The sequence below is a fragment of the Ambystoma mexicanum genome, chromosome 1p (genome assembly GCF_040938575.1).
Source record: "Ambystoma mexicanum isolate Mex_15411 chromosome 1p, UKY_AmexF1_1, whole genome shotgun sequence".
Lineage (NCBI taxonomy): Eukaryota > Metazoa > Chordata > Amphibia > Caudata > Ambystomatidae > Ambystoma > Ambystoma mexicanum.
This window is the reverse complement of record NC_090921.1, coordinates 827,788,513-827,813,081: the sequence shown is the minus strand read 5'-3', so window position 1 is coordinate 827,813,081 and position 24,569 is coordinate 827,788,513. Positions and strand designations below refer to the sequence as shown.

Sequence of the window (24,569 nt, the reverse complement as noted above, 5' to 3'; positions counted from 1 at the left end):
CCCCCCCCCCCCACTTCTGCATTCTGTGGTTCAAAAGCGGTACAATTGGCAACATCCTATCTACTACATGCTTGCGAGAGCTGGCCACATGCTTGTTTCTGTGACCGCTTACTCCCTGCTAAAAAAGACCTCCCGTCTGGAAGAGGGGGCAGACATCACCAGACTGAAGTGTCTAGTTGACCAAAGGGATGGTAGACAGGAGAGTAACAGTGGAGCTGTCCAGTTGAGTGCCAAAGTTTCTTAGGCCATTGATTTTGCCTTTTTTCACAGAGGCCTGGACTGACTCCTCCAAGGAGGGTCTCTGGTCTCCATCCTGGCAGTCCATGGGAAACATTTGGGACAGCTTATCCATTAGAGACCTAAGTGCACAATGTCATACCTGTTCTTTGTATTGCTTTTCTTTGTATTGCTTTTTTTTGTTGCCCCAAAATGTACGTCTTTCTAAAATACCAGGGGTCAATGGGGATGGTGAAACCTAAACCCAGAGGGATTGCTGTTAGAGCCCAGTGGGCTGAAGTGAGAGCACTTCCAGCAGGCCGCCTACTGGCACCCCAATTATCCTGGGGTACTGAGACGGATGGCAAAGGTTTTGAGGAGATCTAGCAAGGTCAGAGGGAATAATTCCCAGAGGATGTACCTGTAAGGCGGACAAGTAGACTGCACCAAAGCAGGAGCCCGGCATGCACTGGTAATGAAGCACTACAAATAAATGAAACACTCAGAAATGGGGGCGGGGGAAGAGCGGAGAGTCTAGGAGACCCATGGGCAGCACGACGGTACTTAAACCCAAGCATAAAAAAGTAGATATGCTGTGGCCAGAGGTATTTGAATAAAGCCACATGATGCCCTCCATTGTGCTATATGTTCTTGGTTCTCTTCCTGATAAAGTTTGAATGGCAATAAAGGAGTAATTATTTAACCAGCAGTAATGGCCAAGCATAATGGGTAATAGTTTGAGGGGAGTATTGAATTAGCTGTAAAGATTAGGTTGCCATAGATGGCGGCAAAACATTGCCTCATTAGGAGTTTGTCGGTCCGGAAACAAAGGTGCCGCTAAGCTCACCGGCACCTTCTGGATCTTGCTGTGGCTGCTGTGCCTGACGGGTCTGACCCTGCTGGGCGCTGGGGCCACGGTAGGCAGACTGTTCACGGAAGCACCGGCACTGTTGCTAACGGTGCCGGTGCTTTCATATCCCCACTCCCATAGAGTCCCATAGGACTCTATTGGAATGGGGACTAACAATTAGCCAGCGCCTGACTTACCGGGCCGCCGGACTTGGAATCTCCCGCAGGCAACGCAAAGTCAGGCAACAGTAAATTATTACGGGTCCAACGGCAACCCACCGGTGGCACTGGCAGGGTTACTGACAGACCCATAATGAGGCCAATTGGACTTTATGTACAAATAAAGGATTATACCCTATGCTGTCAGCAATCTGCATCAGTTTGGTTTGTGAATCAAGAGGCCAGTGAGTGAGATGTTTCCTTTGTGAATTGCAAAGAGTACATGTGAGAAATGAGGACTACTATGTTGGACATTGTAGCTGGATGGCGATAGAATTGAAGTCCATTGAATTGAGAAGAAAATCTGACTAACGATTTGGAGCCAGGGGATTGTAAAGAGCATACACATAAGCCATCTCGGTATGACTACAACCTTGCACTGAAGCGAATATGTTCACTTTTGCCTCTTCTTAATGGACCCGATTGCTCAAGATGCCATTTTTTCCCCCAACAGTGAAAATATGCATTCCGTTATAAGCATGTAGGGCATATGTGCGCATGCTGTTGAAATCATCGTCTACTTTCCACCATGTGGTATCTGTTACTCCTAATGCTAGTATGTGACTCATATGTGCTACCAAGTAGACACTGGTGGGCTTTGCTCCATGGAAAAGTCTGCTGTTTTTCCAAAAATGTCCCCATCTGGAATTGTTTGGAATAGAGAAGTGGCCGCAACCTTATTCTTAAATTGCCTACTGATCAAATAATGACAGTCCTTTGTAGGCCTAATAAGACTTTCTTACGATCCCTCAGAATATTGGTTGTTGCTATATGATGCGCGTCAAAGCAAACTGGTTTTATTGAAATCGAAACACTTTTTACCTGGACATCTTTCGTACATTTCACAGGGAAATGTGTTTTAAAGGTTTCCTGGGTGGATTGCTTTACATCGTTTCTTGCAAGAGTCCTATACAGCATGCTCATCCCATCCTGAGGATGTTTGCCCAGCATTGTTTTTGTCTTTACATTCTTTTGGGGGGTTGTTCCTGTATTTCTTGATTCTGAATCCAGGACTACAAGCCGTAGAATGCAAGACTGGTCTGGTTTAGCATCTCGTATGTATCTGGCATGTATTAAGAGCCACTGTGGAGAGTCTGTGTGGACTTGAAATAGGAACCCCTGCCAAGTGCATGAGGATCCCGCGAGCCATGTGAATTACATCAAGGAAAGTACAAAGCATCTGAGAACCGAGTCATGAGTGTTTGGCAGTCCAAATTCACTTCAGTGCTATTTTTCTATTATACCCTGCATAGTCGACTTAAAAGAACAGACCCTCCTCATGGGTAGTGTCCACAACGTTCAAGTGTATTGAGCAATGACATCTGTTACAGAATAGAACTGTTACTATTGGGCCTTCTGTCAAGTGCTATAAAACCTCTTTCTCTTCTTTTCACAGTTAATGTAGTCGAAGCACTTCAGGAATTTTGGCAGATGAAGCAGACCCGTGGTGCCGATCTGAAAAATGGAGCCTTAGTGGTTTATGAAATGGTACCTTCTAACAGCCCCCCTTACGTTTGCTATGTCACCTTGCCAGGTGGAAGCTGCTTTGGCAGTTTTCAGGTATGTAAACTTAGATTGAGCCAAGTTAGTATAGATTGGTTTCAGAATTCTCCAATGGCAATCTTGTATGAAGGAAAATACCTGGGCTGCACAAAGATTATATAAGCATTTATATTCACCAGCACCTTATCGTGCTATGCATATGCCTAAATCCATTCCATCCTCAGGGGTCGCTCATTAACGGTCAATCCTAGAACACTCAGGTATGTATGTATGTATGTATGTATGTATGTATGTATGTATGTATGTATGTATGTATGTATGTATGTATGTATGTATGTATGCATTATTCATTGAATATTCTACAGCAGCGTGCACGACATACTGCCATCCTTCATAACGTGGAAACTCCCATACCCCGATGTAGGTCACAACACAGTCCACCTTTTACACTCCCTTTTCCCATTACAGGTCCGTCTGTTATGCTTCTTACAAATAAAATCGACATCTTGAGTCAACGTAACCCATTCCTATAAGTTGTCCCGTATGGCCCATTCTTCATCATTATGGAAACCTGCCATCCCCAAACAAACTCTTTACTAGTCGTATATCTCATTTTGCATGTGTAAACCAGTATTTACCCTGAGGTCTGTGAGAGAAAAAGCTGCCAGCATTAGCTCAGTGCTGAATTATACTGGGGGCTATGTCCCCTAATTTGGGCATTGTCATGTATGGGTTCCCTTTGTTTGTGTGGATCACCCCCCGAACCCCCAGCCCCCTATGTTTTTCCAGCATTCAGGACACTGTCCTTTTGTATTTGTACACATGTAGTAAAGTTGTCATGTTTGTATTGAGAAGTACGTTGCACGGAGCGTATTCCCCACGCGATTTGTTTGCGTAGGACAAATGGTATGCTCCACCTAGAGGGGGAGCAGCCCTATGTGTGAGGTACCTTTCACCTCAAGTCAGGCTGGGGCTCTCCTGCCATTCAAATCCTGTTGGAGGTCCCCGGAGGGCATAAAAGCAGAAGGGGCAAGAGACCGAGGAGAGAAGAGGAACGGGGAGAGACACGGGGGACGATGTTCTCACAGGCCGTCTGTCGTCGGGCTGGTGCTTAGGTCTCCCCGCTCTAGGGCTGAGACTGCGAGCTGGGCCAGCAACTGAGAGGGAGATTTGGCAGGTGTGTGGGCGCACGCGCCAGCGTTGCTGTGTGGGACAGAGTTCCTGTGCCAGTTTTGCGCTGGTCAGATCTGAACGCTGAGGTAGGAGAGGGAAAGCATAAAGGGTGGGGAGCGGAGAAGTTATACTGTGAGCCTCCTTATATTTTGCAGTGTTTGTTCCACACTTGGGCTTGACCGTGTCGGGGGAGTCTGGTCAGAGCGGAGCACAGTAAACCGACAGTTTGTCTTGTCTCACGGAGAGGCTGCTGAGGGGACTTTACCTCAGGCTAGCGTTGGGTGCTCCTCCAGGAGACCCGAAGAAAGCTCTAGGATAGGTAGAGGGTGTCACTGACCCTCTTGGCAATCGTGTCCTTTCACCAGAGGACAGGTTGGCCCAGGGTTTGTTCTGTGGGGACCCTCCCATTCGTTGTACTTTTCTCCCACTTCCCCCGATCAGGGGAAGGCGCGATTGGGCGTGGCCCATTTCTTCTAAAGCACCTTGCCTATAATTGTGCGCACCCTCTCAGTGAGGATGAGCGTTGCCTGCGCTGTCATAAGTGACGTGTCTGGTGGCGAGCTTATACCTATCCCTGGTGTTGCATGGGGGCAAGGCAGGCCGGGGCACCATTCATTTACCTGCCTCTTCCATCATAATGGAGGGGGCATTCAGGGTGTTCATGGTACGGTTCTTTTTGTCCAATGTCCCTACCGTCCAGTTAAGGGGAAAGGGGGGAGATTTGCCTGCTTAGTCGGATTTGTTACCTGTTGGTCTGTGTCATATGTGTCGTGTGTCTGGTAGTCTGTAGCTACTAGGGGAGTTAGGAATATTGAAAGGGCTTAAGTGAATAACAAAGGCAATGGGAGACCAGTATCCCTACCCAGTGTACCAAGGTGGTGGTATTTAATTATTTGTCAAATGTGAATAAGCTTGCACCCAACAACCATCCACCCAGTGAACTAAGGTGATGCTATTTAATTATTTGTCAAAAGTGAATGAACTTGCGCCCAACACCCAGCTAACCAGATTACCAAATTGATGCTGTTGATTATTTATGTGTGAAACACTGCCATCCAAACACCCCTCTGCCAAGGTGACCCCATTAATGGCATTTATCCATTCCTTATAAAGTCAATTAATCGTTGGTTCATGTCATGAACATGAATTGATAGGGCCCCACACTAAGAGAGCAATGTTATACAGATGCAAAATGTTGTAGGTACAACCGGTTTATTATATGAACATTATATAAAGAGCTGATCAAGCTTGTCAACTGAAAGAAGGCTGTGTCTGTTTATTTAACCAGGGGCACGAGTACCTCGGTCAGTCATCTGGGCTGACCGGGCCATAGGGGAAGACCAATTCTCCCTCAGGGCAGCCCGCACAGGCAACGGTGATGCCATAGGCCCTTCTATGAGTGTTCAGCAATCATCCACCTGGGCATTCATTTGCACATGTGTGCAGTATGGTGCAAGTATCCCAAATTCGGGTCTCCTACATGTTGCTGCTCACTCTTGCCTACAGAATCAAAGGGAGAAACACCTTACACATGCATCAGATTTGTTCGGCGAGCCAGGAATTGATTTTTGAATGGCTGCCATTCTGTGCTACTGCCATTCCTTTCTCTATTCCACAATAGATCGATGCAAAATTTTGCCGTATGGCTAAGAGAAAGGACTCCTTCACCAATCCGGCACACAGCTGTGCTCCAGAATGTCGCAACAAGCCTCTCGCATTTCCCATTTTATTAAGTGACACAAGTAGGATGTTTTGCTACACCTATATCGCCCTTGACAGCGAACCTGGAGTCTCAGTTCCACCATCTAGCCATGGGACATCATGTTTGTTCTTGGACAACTGAGTAAAACAGTGGTGCTTGACTTGTTAGCAGATGGCTACCATATATACCTCCATCGCAAAGGATTGGCTCTTACTCTCCAAGTTCTCCAAGCGCTGAATAGGGAGAATTAGTACATCATTTCTTGTAAGTTTAAATAATTTGCGACACAAAAAGCTGAAAATTAAGAAGTGCCCACAGTTATGTGTTTGCCTACTGCTGAGTAATTATGGCACATCACACAGGGTTGAAAATTAAGGGGCGCTGGGAGCTATTGAGCTCCTTCTTGTAGCCTAGAAAATTCTGGTTAGCTTGACACCATTAGCTACCAGTAGTCGCTTTTGGCTCCCCAGGCAAGCTGATGGCAAATAATCACACCTAAATGAATGGAGTATTTGGGACACACTATAAATAAGCATTAGGACACATTTATGCAACCTTTAATGGGACATAAATGAGGGACAAAATGATACGTTTGCTTTTTATGTGGAGGTTAGATTTGCGGCGTGCTATGCAATAACTCCTGGTTCTGCAGTGGTAGCTCGTTGTCACTTGTTAATGCCCGATACCCAGGACCTGGTTTTAGCTCCTGCTTATCCAATCTCAATTTCGGTCCCTGTCACAGTATCAATGTCTATGCGCAAATATGAAGCTGTCGAGCCTTATATGGAGATGTGGAAAACATTGAATGGGATAGTCGCAGCTTCCATTGAATTCTATGTCGAGAGATGGCTGAAGGAGCTGCTGTGTGCCCCGGAAATGCATGCAGGCGTACGTGGCGGGAAGAGTGGCGATTGTGCATAATAGTTTGTGTTTGTGCACAGTTAATTTAAGCAGGCATTGTAAAAAATGTCAGTTCACTGTGGCAAACGGAAGTCTTTTGTACACTTTTTGAAAAATGTATATTTGTATTATATAGCGCACTTGCAGCCCTTAGGTATCGAGGTGTTGATACATCATGGTAGCTTGGTTACATGAACACGGCATTGCTTACTGGTTACATTAGGCGTAGCAATGTTGTAATGAGTTGCATGGAGCTAAAGTTGTACATGGTCTGGAGGAGGTTACAGGAGTATGTAGAATAGAAAGTACATGGCAGAATTACAGGAAAATTTGACATTTATTCATAAATGGTAAATTACATTCATACAGGTAGCTCAGCCCTAGGGTCATGGAGTGGAGGTGTGGGTATTCAGGTTTCAGGTGAACAGGTGTGTTTTTGATTTCTTTGCGGAAGGCTAGGTGGGAGGAGATATTTCTAAGCCTGGGAGGAAGGGCATTCCATTGGGGAAACTTGAGCCCCCTGCTCATACTCTGTTGACCTTGGCAACTACGAGGAGGTTGGTGTAAGGGGTTTTCGTCGGTCTTTCAATAGTTGGGTTTTGTTATTCTCATAGAAAGGTTTTGGGGTGCTGCGTGTTGGTAACACGTGTGAGTGAGGGATACTGTTAGAAGAGGGTGCGTTCCTTTACAGGTAGCCAGTGGGCTTAATTCCTGGTGGCTGAGTTGTGGTCTCTTCTAGGGATATTTAAGGCTGCACGGATTGCATTATTTTGTACAGTTTGTAATTTGGAAATATTCTTTGTAGATGTGCCAGCCAGGAGGGCATTGCAGTAATTTAAACAGGATCCTATTATAGCTCAGGCTATCGTCGGGCAGTTCTCCTCCTTCAGGTAGGGCCTAGCGGTGGTAATGTGTTTGTAGTAGTAGGCACAAGACGATGCAACGGAATGGACCCGTTTCGTCATGGAGAGATTGGAATCCAAAGAGAAGCCCAGTGTTTTTACAGACTGGGAGACTAGGATTAGTATGTTGTCAATGGTAAGAAGTGTAATGGTTGTCGGTTTTTTTTTTTTTTTTTTTTTTTTTAATAGTGTTTCGGGAGATCCAACTAGAAGTAGTTCACTTTTGTCTCCATTGAGACATGGCCAGTTTGGGCCATCAAGGATGGCGGTGTAGACCAATATGTGTTTTAGAATAAGCTTCATAGTTGCCTGTAAGCGTAAGGAGGACCTTTGTATCATCAGCGTAATTGGTATACGTGATGCCTAGGGAATCAAGGATACAGAACCTGGACCTGGTGAGAATGTTGTAGAGGGTGGGCGATATGCATAAGCCCTGAGGGACTCCACAGTGGATGGTGCTGGGGAAGAGCACAGGCAAAGTCAGAGAAGACTCCCATAATTCTTCCTTTGAGAAATTAGGTGATCCATGTTGTGGAATTGGGTGAGAATTGTGCGGAGGTTGAAAGTTGTTGGCAGAGGGTTTCGTGGTTGACTAGGTCAGACCCCGCCGAGAGGTCAAGGAGCAGTAGCAGGGCTAGTTTGCCAGAGTCTCTGATGTCGTCTATTTAGTTTTTTAGGTCAAGTAGGAATTCCGTTACCGGGGCGGAAGCCTGTTGGAGACCAAGGAGGTTATTGGCTTCAAGGAACTGCTGTACTTTCAGGTATGCTGCTTTTGTCTATTATCTTGAGGAGAAAGGGGACCGTGGTGATGGGCCTGTAGTTACCTGGTGCAGATGGGTCGAGCAATGGTTTCTTTAAAAGGGGCGGACCCTTGCTTCCTTGAGGCAAGCTGGGACTATGCCGGTTGTGAAAGAGGCGTTGATGAAGGCAGGGAGGAATGGTGCCAGGGTGAAGGTGCATTCTTTGATGAGTGGGGCTGGGCAAATGTCCCCTTTGCAATTAGATGGTTTGATGGATTTCATGAGTGCTAGGACTTCAGTTTCAGTGACTTTTCTCTAAAGGAGAATAGGGGGGAAGGAGGTGTCTGTGTTGGAGATATCAGCGGCGTGGGTGTGGGGTGTTTGATGATTAAGAGTCTGCTGACTAGTTTGGATTTTGCTGTGTAGCAAGTCAAGTTTGTTGAGCATAGCATCTTGGATGCTGTTGCACCAGGCTTGGTCTTTGTCGATGAGTTGGGGGGGGTTAGGGGGTCTGGAGGGGTGTGTGATTCTAGCTCCCTAAATATGAAGAAAATCTCTTTGGTGTTGGAGCTTGCTAAATCTATCCTTGTTAAATGAGATGGCTTTTGCTTTGACGATGGCTGTTTTGTATATTTCAGCTAATTTGTTGAATTCGCTTTTAGTGGACTCGCAGGGGTTAGCTTTCCATGTTGAGAGTGCTTCCCTTTTTTTGGAGCGCAGTTCGAGGAGGTTGGGATTGAACCAAGCATTGGCGTACTTGGTGCGTTTAGCTTTTCTGTCAGTGAATGGAGCAATAGTGTCTATGGCTTAGGTGATAATGGTGTTGAAGGTTTGGATTAATACTTCTGTGTCTTTAGAGGAGGGCGGTCTTAGGGCAGGGACTGAGAGGTGAGGGAGGAGTCTCTTTGGTTAGTTGGCGCAGAGTGAGAGCTGGTGGAATAGGTGTTGTGGGTTGGTGTGTTGGCTTGTTTGTGGTGATCTCAAAGAGGATGGCATGATGGTCAGTCCAGGGCAGTGGTAGATTGGCCTTTGTGGTGATTTGGCAGTTGTGCTGAGCTATCCAGTGGAGGGTTCGACCCTTGATATGGGTGGGGTCTGAGGTAGCTTGTTGAAACCCAAGTGTTTTAAGTGCTTTGTTAAGGGTTTTTGCTGCTAGATCTTTCTGGTTGCTCAAGTCGAGGTTGAGGCCGCCTAGCAGGATGGTCTGGGTAGATTTATGAGGTTGTCTGCGAGGAAGTGGGTCAGGGAGGCTTGAAAGTCTGTTGATGGTTTTGGGGGGGGCGGTAAACTATGTGAAGGGATATGGTGCAGTTAGGTGTAGGGTTAATCTTGAGGTGTAATTGGTCACTGTTATTTTCAGGTGTTTTCTCCAGCTTCCTAATGGGAATAAAATCTTTTGCAATAAGAGCGACTCCACCGCCTTTGCAAAGCGGGTGAATCTGTCTAAAGATGGTGTAGCCAGGAGGGATGGCAAGCAGCAGTGCTGGGCCAGAGGTTTTGTGGAGCCAGGTTTCACTAATGGCTAGGAGGTCCAGGTTCTTGGTGGTGATGAAGTGTAAAACAAACACATTTACTTGGTAAAACATGTGGCAGTTGGGCTTTGCACAAGATTATATCAGCATACACATAATAAAAAGACTTCATTCACATCAATGGAGTCTACTAGGCGTATGCTTAAATAAACACATTGCATATTTGTGGTTACTTTCTGGCATGTTGGTGCAAAGCCATCACAGGTGTGTACTTGCAGGGGCAAATGTTGCTGTTTTGAGGCAAATCCATTGCATGTGTGTCCTTAGAGGGGCAAATGCTGGTAATATGTGTTGGTAAAGCCATCTTGGGTGTGTCCTTTGAAGTAAATTCTGGCAATATTTGGGAAAAGCCATCAGTGTGTTCTTACAGTGGCAATACAGGCATTCCTTTCTGTCTATTTTGTACATCTACAAAACATTTCAAATGTTTCTGCACGCATACTGTTGTGTGAAGTTGCACGTTTCTACATGCCCTAATTTGTACATGCTGACATACCATCAGATGGAAGACAATGCGCCCTATCAATGACTAGTATTCCTAAATAAGTAGCAATGACAAATATTTATAAATACATTTGACACCTAACTAGCATTGCTGGTTGGGTTTTTAATAAAGCTAAGAATGGCATGTGTTGGCCAGACAATTTTTCTTTTGATGAATGAAAAAGTACATTTATTTCGGGCAAATATGCCCATTAACACTATGATGAACACCTTTTTTAAAAAATAAAAAAAAAAAGCAACTATACATTGAATAGAATACTATGTCACATATCCAATTAAAACATACAAATGGTCAAATATTGTAGTCATTACATTGTTACTTGCCCACAATAAAACCTACCTAGAGCCATGGTTAAAATTCGCACATCAATGATAGTTATAGAAAATATCCACTCAAACTTAATCATTCAGAATGTAAAAGTTCCTTTTGAATTCAGCTAGTTCTATGATTCCTAAGTGGCACTCTGAATCCTTCCGATAATATCAACTATTCACATTCCTTTAGGATTGCTTTGCTCTCCAATGGTGGGCAGTAGTCAAATAATCTGCAATTCTAAATATTGCATAGCTGCGTAAAAATTTGTAAAGCGCACTAGGTACCCTGGGGGTAAAGGGGCTGAGGCAAAAAAAGACGTACACAATAAACACCAAGAGCAGAGAAAGAGTGGAACAGAACGGGAGATATCAGCAGCAGGCATGAGGAACAAAAAGCCATGTCAAAGTTTCGGAAAACCAGGCCGTTTTAAGTCCTTTCTTAAAGACTTCCGTCAATGTTACGGCTCTTAGCATGGGATTAAGAGTTCCAGGATTGAGGTGCTGCAAATACAAAGGCAGCCTCTCTTGATTTCATAGACTTAAGACGAGGGACCAGAAGGGTATGCGAATCATCAGATCTGAGATTTCTGATGTTTTTCTTGGGGATAATGAGGTCTTTCAAACAAGCCGGCATAGAGCCATGCACACATTTATGTGTGATGCGAAGCAGTCTAAATGATACCCTGGCTTTAAAAGGCAGCCAATGTAGGCTTCTACGTGCTTCTGACACGTGGTCTCTTTTAGCAAGGCATTTGACAACTCATTTTTGGATCACCTGAAGTCGATGAAAATCTGATGGGGGTAACCCAACCAGGAGACTACAACAGTAATCGATCTTGGCACCAATGATGGCCCTTGCCAGGGTTTCCGAGTTCTTTTCTGACACACATGGTCTGAGGCAACGGAAGAGTTTAATGTAATAGGAGGCCGAGGAGACCAGACTATTGACCTCAGCCTTCATATTAAGATTTTTATCCAAATAAATCCCCATAGTTTTTACTTTGCTCATAACTTCTATTATACTGTGTGTCATCTGTACATAAGTGGAAACGGTTTTGCTTCTGTACCATCGCTGGCCACTCTGACCTGCCTACCCTTCAAGAAGGAGATGGTCCAGTCCACAGCCGCTTGAGAAAAATTGGCATTGTATTTTAACCTGGTGGATAGAATGGAATGATCCACGAGGTCAAAAGCCGCTGATAAATCGAGGATCATAAGTAGAGAGATATGCCCATTGTCCATCCTACGATGAAGATGGGACTTGAGAGCCTATAGAGCAGTCTCAGTTCCATGATTGGTACGGAAGCCAGACTGATAATCATGATAGATCTGGTTTTGCTCTACAAAAGAGGAGATCTGATTATATGCCACTCTATCCAAGATCTTTAACAGGAAGGTGGTGTTGGTGATAGGTCTATAATTTGCGGGCAGAGATTCGTTTTCTACAATAGAGGGGTAATCCATGCATTTTTTTTTTAAATGGTTTTATTGATTTGACAGCAAACACATAACTTACACTCCCGACATTTACAGTTGCGTGTGTATCACAGTATACATTACATGTTTCTCTCTGTAATGTCTTCCCCCGACCCTTCCCCTTAAACTTGAGCACTCCCCCTTGTACCTCCGGCTTCCGTTACCCAGAATCGGTTCTCCTCCTGGTTCTCGGGCAGGTCCTCGTCACTGGGGTCACTTTGAGTTCACCCGTGTAGCGAGGCAATCATTTGTCTCCATTCCATCAGTGGTCCCACTTCTTCTCTCTCCCTTCTGCTAGCCGCCTCATGCCATGGTCTCCGTGTCTGCCCATTTAAGGAGGTCCTCCCACCACCTCTCCACTGTAGGTCTGTGAGCGGCTTTCCAGCTCATGGCGATTCTCCTCTTGCCCAGGATGTATGCTAGGTCTTTAAGTTTACATACATGTCTCAAGTTGCGTGGCCTGGTGAATCCCGCCAGCATGCATGCATGCCCATATGGATTCTACGTCTAATTTGATCCCCTTTTCAGACAGCTTGAGTTTAATTTCCCTCCAAAACTTCCCTACCTCCGGGCACGCCTCGAACATGTGGATCATCCCGGCTCTCTCCTCTACACACTTAGGGCATTTTTGTGCCTCTGCATTTCCAAATTTCTCTATCATTTGGGGGGGTCATATATGCTCTGTGGGTGACGTACAGTTGAATTTGTTGTAACCTGGCATTTCTGGACACCTTCTTGTGGTATCTTTGAGCCCTCTCCCATTGTCCGTCTTGCATGGCTTCTCCCGCCTCCTACTCCCAGTCCCGCCTTAGTTCAAGTAGATCTTTTCCCACTCTTGACATAGCTAATTCGTATATCCTTGATATCTCATGCCCTCCCTCCGAGATGTCATACATTGTTTCGATAGCCGTATCCGGTTGCTCTGCTAGCACTATTTCGGACCATGTTTCTTTCACTCTTTTGACTATTCTGTTATATGTGATATGCTGTCCTACCTGTACCTCAGTTCCGTCCACTATTGTTTGGAAATCCATGGCCTCCGCCTCCTGCCAGATATCCCCCAGGGTGGCTAGGTCCACTGGCTCCCAGTATTTCCAGATCGTTTTTCTTAGTTGGTCGTCAGCTCCGCGGGGAGCACTGGGCCGGGCCTCCTATCAAAGTGTCAACCATCTTGGTCTCCCCCGCGTCTCTGGTTTGGGTAGCCATATTAGTTCTCGTAAGAAGTATGGGGCACTCTCCTCCTTCAGCAGCCTGGATTCTGCCGTCTCGTCCTCCGCCAGCCACCTGGCTACATATTGTAGTTGCACCGCCAGGTGGTATTTCTCGAAATTCGGTAGATTTATCCCCCCTTTGTCATATGCATTCTGTAGTTTCCACAGGGACACTGTTATGTTATGCCACAAGAAACCCCTGCACAGGCTGTGCAGCTTAGTAAAGAAGCGCCTCGGCACCATGTATGGGATGTTTGTGAAAAAAATGCAGTAGCCTGGGCAGGACCACCATTTTCAGCAGGGCTGCCCTCACTACCATAGCCAGCGGGAGTTTAGTCCAAAATTCCATGCTATTTTGTTATGCCCTCTACTGCCTTCTCTGTGTTGTATTTGTGCTCCGCGCTGCCGTATGATAAATATTTATCCCCAGGTATCCGAACGTTTCGGTCTGGCGAGCCATCTGCAGAGTGGGCAGGTTTGTCTGTTGAGTGCCTTTGCATCTGCCCAGGGGAAACCTACTCGATTTTTTGGGATGGACCGTTATCCCGGAGAAGGCCGCATAGCGTTCCATCACTTGAGTGGAAGCGCCCCCAAGTTAGCACGATCCTCCCCGCAATGGGAGACGATAATGGACACTCCCGCAATGGGAATAAGGCCAAGACAGAGTGCGGGTGAGCGTAAGTGGGAGTTTATCAAAAGAATATGGCATGAAAAGAACTCTGCAACCTCCGAGAGCGCTCTGCCTGACAATCGCAAAGGCAGGCGTATTTCTAATACAAAAAACGTCATCAGAACCTACACACTATAGGGGGCACAAGTTAATTGGGATTGGGTGGCGTCGACTAACTATAGGTGTTGCTGCAGCGTGGTTGGTCCGGGTGGGAGGACGTCACTGGTCAGCCTCGTGGGTTGGGTTGGGCCTGGCAGGCCGGCTTGAGGTCATCCGGGCGGTGTTGGTACGCTGGGGCAGCCTGTGACAAAGATGAATACCTTCCCTGACTTGGGTGCTCTAAATCATGCACATTGCAGTTACTTAAAACCCGATATCTAACTTCTACAGTAAATCTTTCAATCAATACAACACAGGAGGAATGCACCTTGTGAGGGGTCTGGTGGTCATCTATTGGATTTACCGGTGTTCTGACGTCTGGTATTTCAGGTCGAGGGGCTGGGCTCTGGGGGCTTGTGCCGGGTGGTACATGTTTTATTACTACGTTAGAGGCTACTATGAAGGGGGGCTCTGTGTCTTGTCCCATTGTCAGGGGTAGTCTTTGTGCGGGGTCAGGCTTCTTGGGGTGGTCTGGGGGATTGTGGGATTTACGAGAGGGTGCTGGTAGATCAGTGGATTCAAACGTGAGTTTATTACCGTGCTGTAAATAACGCAGGTGGCGGCCGGTGGCCTTGGATGCTGTGTTGGGGCCTCTGACTCTCTGAAGCGGTTCCAGCTTGATCGGGGGAGGTGGGGGAGCACGGCACAGGCCTTAGCTTTTTTCTACTTGGCAGGCTTCGTAGGGTGGGAGGGAGAATGGCCTTGCATATATTCACAAAAGGTATTTTCCTCGTGTGTTGCCTAATTTTGAATACAAAACTTTTATATCATTTGTCTTCTTTAAACTACTATACCATACATATATACTTCGAGTTCATTAAACATTTCGTTGATATATTCAGTCTGAGTACCTTTTCGTTACCTAACATTATATTCACTACAGTGTTTGATTATTTTATGTACATTAGACATTACATGAGGTAGTTCTAGGTTATGGCCTACAGAGATTGATACTCGCCGCTATGGGTGATTAAGAAAACATATACGAGTTCAGGTTTCTACGTAAAATTGAAAGAACACTTATACAGATAAAGGTTATACGTTTCGTCGACATCTTTCTCTGTGGTTATAGCAGCATTAGTCCAGACCTGGGGTGACATCATATAAACGTTACATCTTTATGGTTGATTCACAGTTTACAGAATCTGTTTAAACAGAGGTAGTTCATTAATACCAATACTTGAATTATTTTCTACTTTCTTCAGATAGTGATGCTTCAGTTTTTTCCCCGTCGCCCCGGCCTCGCGGACCAGGTCATGCGGGGTGCAGTATTACATTGTGAACGATAAAATGTTAGTGTTAGCATCTCGGGTTAGCCCATACCCGACTTTCTCATGGGAACGCGCTCGCAGCGGATCTACCAGGGCTACGGCGGCAGGGATACTTGGAAAGCCCTCCAAAGGTGGGGGCCGCGCTACAGCGCGCTGAACTCACGCCATCTTTGCTGGGCAAGAAGGCTTCTAGGCCTGTCTAAACGTTAGTGTGTGTGTATGATGGATACGTGGGGGCAATGTCATCGGCGGGCAAGCCCTCCTCCACCTGGGCCCGGGTGGCATGAGGGGACGCCCGGCGAGCCATGGTCCTCACCTGGGGAGAATAATGCAGGAGAGGGGGGCCTTAAGGCCTGTCCTCCCCTACATTTCCCCCCTTTCGTTACTAAAGTAACAAATTCTTCAGGTCTTCCAACCTTCTGCACTCTTGTTCCTCTACTATCGCGTCATCCCATGCAGGTGTTCCCTTGATGGGCATCCATGCCCTACACACCCCCCTTAAGCTCTCTCCTCTTCTAGCATATTCGTCTGGTGTGCACGTTAAATATATACAGTCACCACTTTCCTCCAAATCTACCCAGACCTCTGTGTACCATTCTAATTCCACATCTCGGGGCTCCTTGATAGTGGTATGCCATAGCTTGTCTACTATGTACTTGTCACGGTACATAGGCACTAACCGGTACTGGGGGGTGTTGTCTATTCCTGTCTGCACATGTACTTCTTGTGTTGCCCTCATTGTACCACCAGAGTTGCCCATTGTCACCATCATCATTGCGCCGTTAGGGACCGCATTTGCACAACATCGGAGGCCCAACTGGCACAGGCAGAACGCCACGAGGAGGAACACCACAGCTGGTACCAGAAATTTCATCGTCATTCCAAGCCAAGAGGGAACCCAGGAGAAGATATTGTCGAACCACGTGCTGGCTTCTGCTCCACCTTCCATCTTCATCTTCTCTCCCAGATTGTGTACTGCTTCGATCACGTGGGATAAGGAACCATTTTCCGCGTCTTCAGAAGGTACGAAAGTGCAGCAGGCACTTCCTATTTTTCGGCAAACACCTCCGTCCATCGCTGTCAGTAGGTCCAGAACATACCTGTTCTGCATGGTCATCAGGCGTAGAGCTCGCAGTTCTACTTTTATTATGTTGAACCCTTCTTCAGTGTCATTGGCTAACTGAATCAGTTCCCACCGTGTTATCTGGAGCCATTTTGCATTTGCCCTTGCTTGGACACTTGATATTAGCGAGGCAAAGAATGTTTCTACAGAGCTGAACAGTCGGTACCTGTCTGGGATCTGTGCCAATAAATCGGACGAAGCTTGAGATATGTAATTTGATGCCCGTCTGTTCCGTGATAGCTCTTCTCCCTTCTCTCCGGGGGACAGGACATAGAGGTGTGATTTTGCAGTGGGAGGAACCACACCCTGGTGCATGTTCCCTGGCATCCTTTTATTTTCGTCAACGTGGCTTTCTGGAATCACCATTAGGGCCGAGTGCAGAGTGGCCATCGAGCAGCTGCCGCTCCATGCCTGGGGAAGGTGCAAGTAGGCCTGGTTCCCACATACCCAGTATGTGTCCATCAATGCGGCTGTTCCTTTTCTCATGTCTGGGATGGTGAGAGTTTTGTTGCAGTTTTTATTCGTCCCTATTGCCACTTTTCCTTCTCCCTTAAAACATAGTTCGTTCTTGATCTCACTTTGTAGCTTGAAGGGTTTTTCCATTGCTGTTACCCATGTCAGTTTGGAAATGTGCTCCTTCCATACTGGTGTACATGTTTCTTCCATCCATCGCATTCTGGCTGGTTGGACACCTCTCGGTGCTTCCGCTTTGCACAGTACTTCTTCATCTTTCCATTTGTTTTCAGAAAACAGCGTCCCTTGTATCGCAAAAAATGGTTCTTTGAGACACACCACTCCAGCTGCTTTTGGGTAGCACGTTTTTTCAGTCTGTATAATCTTGAAAGTGACGTCGTGTGCCTGGAAGGTGTTTTTTATTCGGCATAGCGTGAGATGAAGGAGACACTGGGCATCTACAATGGGCAATTCTCTGGGCAACAACACTTTAGGTGTGCCTGATGCATGGGGAATGAGCGAGCAGACATAACAGCTCTCATTTGTCGTTTGTTTGGCTGTGGCACTCATATCAGCATACCATTTATTTGCTTGGTGGGGGTGCCGAGGGTCTTCCATTTTGTCTAAGCCTAACCCATAGTACTCATCATACCCCCTCCTACTTGTCTCTCTTCTCCGCCTACTATCCTTGCTTCTCCTACGTCTGCTGTTTTTGATAGATGAAAAAATGGGCCCCCCTTCCTCCTTCCCACCCCCCTTGTCAAATTTCTGGTATTTCCTTATGTTCTTTCATAGTTATAATATTCCCATCTTCCTCAATAAACAACAAGTCACTTTCTTCTGATGGGGTGGGGAGGGTGTTGGGGCTACTATATAGTTCAGGTATGGACATTGTGTTGTTTTCCATTTCTGTTTGTATACCTCTTGGATCTGACAGGGCGACAGTGGGTGGTTCAGTGTAGTAACCCCATACAAAGTGTGATCCATCCCATACCAGAAAATCACCTTCTTTAATATTTACACTTGTGGTTGCATTGCTCCCAGGAGCTCGGGTGATGTTACTCCCCCCTCCCCCCTCGGTCATCTCGATAGAGATGAACGCTATAAACCAATATGTCACCAGGCAAAATATTGATAGGAAGAACACAATAACACATGTTGACAATCCGCATTCGTATGAATATGTAAGTCTATCTATTAACATTTCTTTAATTCTAACAAATCTATTAGTTGCAGGCTGCCCATTAGATGCCATGGTAATTCCTGTTTGAGATACAAAAGTGCATTAAGTACAGGCATGTAAACATTTCCAAAGTTGTTAACTTTTTTTTTTTTTTTTTTTTCATAAAGCATGGACGTGGGTGGGGGAAGGGTTTGTTTCCACAGACACGGGTATTTACAATCAATACTTTTAGATCATTGTATATTATATAGAAAAAACTTCTTCAAAAGAAAGAAAAATTTCAAAAAGTGAGAGAAAAAAAACATTCAATTAAAAAAGCAAAAATATATATATTTTTTTTTTCGTACGAATGCCATGTCATCAGTTGCATTCATTGTCAATCGCTGCACATACACAAAATCACCTTCACTCATTCTGCACAACTCCACTGTCCGCTGTTGCCTGTGCCTCGTCCTGCACCTCACCTTCCACGGCGCTATAGGCTCTGCGTACGTCTGTCAAATGCACCCAGTATCTTAGGCCCTTCACCTTTACTGCCGTGGGCGTGCAAAACACTACCTCATAAGGGCCATGGAAACGTGGCGCATTCCACCTTCGCACAAAACTTCTGACATATATAAAGTCACCGGGCATTAGCTGTAATGGTTTGTCAGGCAGTGTTACTAATTCTGTTGTATTCCCCTCCTCTCTTGTAGAGGGGGGGGCTAGTTGCTTCGCTATTATGCGCGCTGCCCGTGTCAGTTTTTTCAAGTACTCTGTGAACTCCTCTCCTAATACCGCTGCGCTTCTGTGTGCATCAGAACGTTCACGGAGAGGTGAATGTGTTGTGTTCATTCTCCTTCCCGTGACGATCTCATGCGGGGACAAATGGTGGTCTTTACTTGGCTGATTGCGCAATTCGAACAGGGCCAGAGGTAGGCAGTACATCCAGGTCTTTTTGAGGGAAAAACATAATTTTGACAATCTGCTTTTTAACAGGCCGTTCATCTTTTCCACTACGCCATTACTTTGGGGATGATAAATCGAGCATAATTTGTGCTTTATTCCCAATAACGTAGTCACTTCTTTGAATAGTTCATTAACAAAATGTGTGCCGTTGTCTGAGCGAATGACTTCGCAAATTCCCCAGCGCGGGAATACTTCCCGCACTAGGAACTTTGCGGCGCCCTTCGCATCAGGGCGCGCACAGGGACCTGCCTCCACCCACCTCGAAAATGGACATACAACCACAATCATGTAGCGAGCCCCATTACATCTTTCTCCCATGTCTACATAATCAATGTGGAGCTCTCTGAATGGGCCATTTGGTTTTGGTATCGTACCTCTTAGTGTGCGCAATGTCATACCTGAGTTATAAATTTGACATGTTGTGCATTCCAAAGCCAGCCTTGTGATGTGTTCCTGGAGGCAAGGTGCAAACCAATCTTCTTGTATCTCCGCCATTATGTGTTGTTTTGCATTGTGTGCGGGAAAGTGTAGTTGTTGAAATGCTATTTCTAACAATGTAACTGGCATCACGGCTTTTCCTGAGCTTTCTTGTCGCCACAATAAATCTGTCGGCGATTTGCTGCATCCCCTCTTAGTCCACAGCAATTTTTCTTCTGCACTAGCTCCCTCTTGCAGCTCTATTATTTCCTGTGTGGGCATCATGTTGTATCCTGTGGGGACCTCTTGGCTTGTTGTGTGGTGCAACATGTACTCTCCTACCTCACCTTTCTGAAAATATGAAGCTTCTTTGGCAGCGGCGTCTGCTGCCGCGTTCCCCAAAGATATAAGATCTGTATTTGTAGTGTGGGCTTGGCATTTTACGATGGCCACTGCCGTGGGGTCTTGCAGGGCCTCAATCAGTTCTTTCAATAATTCTGCATGCTGAACCGGTGTTCCATCTGCTCGTCGAAACCCTCTCCGCCCCCACCGTGCCAGCCCGCCGTGTACTGTTGTTGTCATGTATGCTGAGTCTGTATAGATTGTCACTGCGCACCCCTTGGCGGCATGCAATGCTTCTATTAGCGCTATTAGTTCTGCTGCTTGGGCTGAATAGTGTGATGGGAGGCGGTGTTGCACTAGTGTCTCGTATTCATCTTCCTCTAATCGTACAACTGCCATACCCACATGTTTCTCTCCTGTCTCCATGTCTATTGATGCTGACCCGTCCACGAAATACACCTCTCCCTCGTTCAGGGCATTCTCAAAAACCACCTGGTCCTGACCTTCGTCACCTGTGTACGTTGCGCAGTTGTGGTTCTGCATGTCTTCTATGGTGCACGCCTCTGTGATGAATGTGGCTGGGTTCACTGTTTTGCATCTTACTATATGGATGTTTGCGCTGGACAATATTATTTCATATGCTGTGGCGCGTTGTGTTGTCAATGTGCTCTTTGATCGCTCTAATATTGCAAAGAGTGAGTGTTCCACAAATAGTGTCACAGGACAGCCCATTACTATCGTGGCACTTTTTTCAATAGCGAACGCAGCTGCAGCTAGCGATTGCTCGCACGCGAAATGACCTTGCATTACTGCGTCTAGGGTGCCACTATAGTAAGCCAGTGGCTTGTGCCCTAACGATGTCTTTTGTGTCAGCACTGCTGTCATCAGTGTTCCTTTGCAGTGTGAAAATAAGAAGAATTCGCGCCCATAATCTGGATTTGCCAGTACTGGAGCGCTTGATATCAGCTCTTACAGTGAGTTAAATGATGTGTTCATTTCTTCTGTCCATTCTATGTGTTTGTTTTCCTGCTGGGCTTCTTGTAGTGCCTGTAATAAGGGCCTTGTGTATGCTGCATAATCCAATATCCATGCTCGACAGTAGTTGCACATACCCAGGAATTTCTGCATCTCTTTTACTGTTTATTGGCTCCCCAACTGCTCTAATCGCCTGTGCCCTGTCTGGTATGATCCGCTTGCCATCCTTTGATATCAGCTGTCCCAAATATAGGACCTCTGTCAGGCAGTATTGTAACTTACCCTTATCCACTTTGTACCCTTTATTGGCCAATAATATCAGGAGTGTTATTGAATCCTTTCTACACTCCTCCTCAGTCTGTGCACAAACCAATAAATCATCAACGTACTGAATCACCGTGCTTTCTACAGAAAAATTCCCCAGATCTTCATGTAGTATCCTGTTGAATATGCTTGGGCTCTCGCAATATCCTTGCGGTAGTCTGCAATGTTCGAACCTCCTCCCCCCTAGTGTAAATGCTGTTAAGTACCTGCTCTCTTCTGCTAAGGGAATCGAGAAAAATGCATTTTTCAAGTCAATGACCGTGAAGTGGGACGCCGTTCTTGGAATATTGCATAGTATTGTCGCCGGGTTCGGCACTAGAGGGAACTCCTTCTGAATCACATCATTGAGTGGGCGTAAATCTTGTATCATCCTCCAGGAACCTCCCTTCGCCTTTTTAATCGGGTAAATGCATGTGTTACATGGGGAGTTTGAGGGCACTATTATTCCTTGCGCTAGCAGTGCATCTATTGTCTCTCTGATCCCTTCTTCTGCTTCGCGTGACAATGGATACTGTTTTACCCGGGGTAGAATTGCTCCCTGTTTAAGTTTTATTACCACAGGCTGAACCCCATGTAGTAACCCCACATCGTGGGGGCCATTTGTCCATATGTTAGTGGGTACTAACCTCATGTCGTCATCAAAAAATGTATGTGGTGCTCCTACTACTGCCATTAATTCAACTTTAGTTTTTCTGGCTGTAACTACAATGTCGCACGGCATGGCTAGTTCCATCACTATTTCGCCATCTGTCTCAGTGTCAGAAAATAGCTCCTCGTCCGATAGCTCCCGCAGTGGGATATGTGCATTTGTACACAGTACTGTCCGCCACTCACATCCTTCCATGTCAACGCCAATCACACATATTCTGTTCGCTGACACGTGTACTGCGTGTAAATCCAATGATAGCACTGACCCGGGAGCAGTGTCGGGGCTCACTATGGGGCGGAAAAGGAATTCGGCTGGGATCCTCCAATCCATCCTTTTTAGCTCTGGTACTATGAGAGCCAATGTTCTCATGCCCTCAACAAACATCTCCTCGTTTCTTGGTAACCCTCTGATCTCTTGCATGATTGTGTGGCCGTGTATTACTGCTAGTATGCGGAGGGGACATATGCCTGGTGTTGAACATACGATACCGCTTTCTGTAAATGATATTGTCATATTTAGTTTGCTTAAGAGATCCCTCCCCAGCAAATTAATGGGAGAGCGTTCATAGTACAGTAAGGGTGCTTTCACTGTCTTACCCCCCACTGTCACATCCAATGCCTCTGTGTAAGGAACTTCAATTACAGCCCCAGAGAACCCCTGCGTCTCTAACGTTTTATTAGATAACGGGAACCGGCCCTCTTTAATACATGATTTTTCCGCTCCCGAATCCACCATGAATATGAATTGCTTGTCTCCTATCTGCGCTCCTATCAATGGTTCCTCTGATGCATTGTGGGTCGTAGATAGTACTGGACACGCAAGTGCTCTCTGTGGGCTGTCCTATGCGGGGTGTCTCATTGCCCCCCCTTGATCAAAAATGTTCCCCGAAACTACTGACACCCCGCTATAAGGTGCGGGGGCAGGCGCTCCATTAGCTACTGTGGCGAAAGTGTTACCTGGCGTGTATTGCATATTGTCATTATTCTGTGGGTGGTTTTGTGTTCTGTACTGATGTCCGTGTAGTTGTGCGTTACTTCTTTGTCCTGCATTTTCTGGTTGTTGGTATTGTCCCATGGGGAGGCCGTATGGGCTTCCTGGGTGGGGGTGACCGTACTGCTCTGTCTCCTGGAACCCGTTGTTTTGTCTGCTCCTGCACTCCCTTGAGTAATGCCCCCATCTCCCACAATTCCAGCAGCTCCCCTGTGGACCTCTGGGACCCTGCCACCCATTTCCTCCCATTCCTCCATACCCTTGTCCTCCTCTTCGGCCCCTGTACCCACCTCTTCCTCCTCTTGGGGCCCACTCTTGCCACGCGAGACCTCCGTTCTGCTCTTGTTCGTTCCACTGTCGCTGGCCTTGTCCGGCCCAATTAGCTGCTATTCTCCCTTGTATTGCTATCTGCCCCTCCTCCCCTTCGTCTCCCTCCCTCATGAGTGGGAGTCCGGCTACCGCTGCTGCAACCTTCACTAGCTTTGATTGTACCAACTTCGCTTCGTCTGCCAACCTTTTCTGTGCTACTTCCCTCTCTCTTTCTTTTATTCTTTTGCAATGGTGCACTATTATGCTTTGGATCTCTGGCCACCCCTTCGCCTCAACACCTGCTATTTTGTCGAGTGCCTTCTGCACCTCTTTTGGGAGCCCTCTCTTGATGATAAAGTAAAACAGAGACGTTGACTGATGCCAGGGCGTGCCCGTTTCCGCTCTCCACATCTCCTGCACCCGGAGAATGTAATCCATAGCATCCTCCCCGTCATTCATTGTACATTGCATTACTGACTGTAAATCAGGGGTATCTGGGAACGTCTCCCGCAGTGCGTCCCACACCCTTGCTCGCACTGTATTAAAGGAAGCCCCGTCATGGCGATCACAATTCAACGCCACGCCCGGGAAACCAGCCTTAGCCCATACTCTGTCCGCTTGATCTCCTACTGCGGATACTAGTAGGCTTTTCACATCGCCTACTGCCAACGGTATGCCGGCGGTATGTTTCTCAAATGCATATATCCACTTGCTCGCCCCTCCTGACAACGGGGGCAATAATTTCATTAGATTAGCCTTGTCCATCTGGGCCCACGGTATATAGTTTGGTCTCCCCCCCCCCCCCTCTGTGTATCAACGGAAGTTGTAACTTCCCTTTTGCAGTTGCACCCTCCCCTACCTTAGTCGCTGCTGACTCCAATGACGCCATCTTCCCCACTCTATTTCTTAGTCGTCCCATCCATTCATCATCTATAGTCCCTAGCGAGCATGCACCGTCCACCTCCTCGCTTTCCCCTCCTACTGCCATACTCAACCTATCACTCTCATCCATCCCTCCTCTGACATCACATAACAAGTCCTCTCTGATCCCTCTCTCTCGTGATACATCACCAATGCTCCCTTCTACTGCTCCTACCTCTATTATTCGTGTCGGCTCTTCCTCAATTCTGAACAGTATTCCCCCTTTTTCCATCCTTCCTCAATTTGTCTACTTTCGCTTGACGCTCTAGACGTGCGTCCTGATTGTGTAGGGGCGCACGCTGTGCGCTCACATATGTCTTTTATTCTTGAGAGTTCATCCCTTGCCACAGAAAGCCTCGACTCTAAGTCACTCGTTAGCTTTTCTATATCCACTCTCTGTGTGCTTCCCTGGGCGCGCTCTCTAGTGCTTTCGTATGGCGGGGGGGCTGTTGGTCTTTGTGGTGTAACAGTTGTGGGGGGAGGCACATAAGTAGGGTCGCTATATCCTGCTGCGGGGGCTGGTTTGTTCAATATTGGGTACAAGCTAATCACCTCCGTAGGTTGTTCTGTATTTAACTGGTCTTTTTCCCCTC

The 24,569-nt window shown here is 46.6% G+C and overlaps 1 protein-coding gene across 2 annotated transcripts in view; it reads left to right on the top strand.

Annotated features, from left to right (window-relative positions):
* The window catches only part of LIX1L (limb and CNS expressed 1 like), a 411,826-nt gene that overhangs the window by 147,779 nt on the left and 239,478 nt on the right, over nucleotides 1-24,569 (top strand). For both annotated transcript variants that reach the window (XM_069652670.1, XM_069652677.1), the window contains exon 2: nucleotides 2,681-2,844. In XM_069652670.1, coding sequence (XP_069508771.1) covers nucleotides 2,681-2,844 — 164 coding nt within the window. The remainder of the gene's footprint in view (nucleotides 1-2,680; nucleotides 2,845-24,569) is intronic.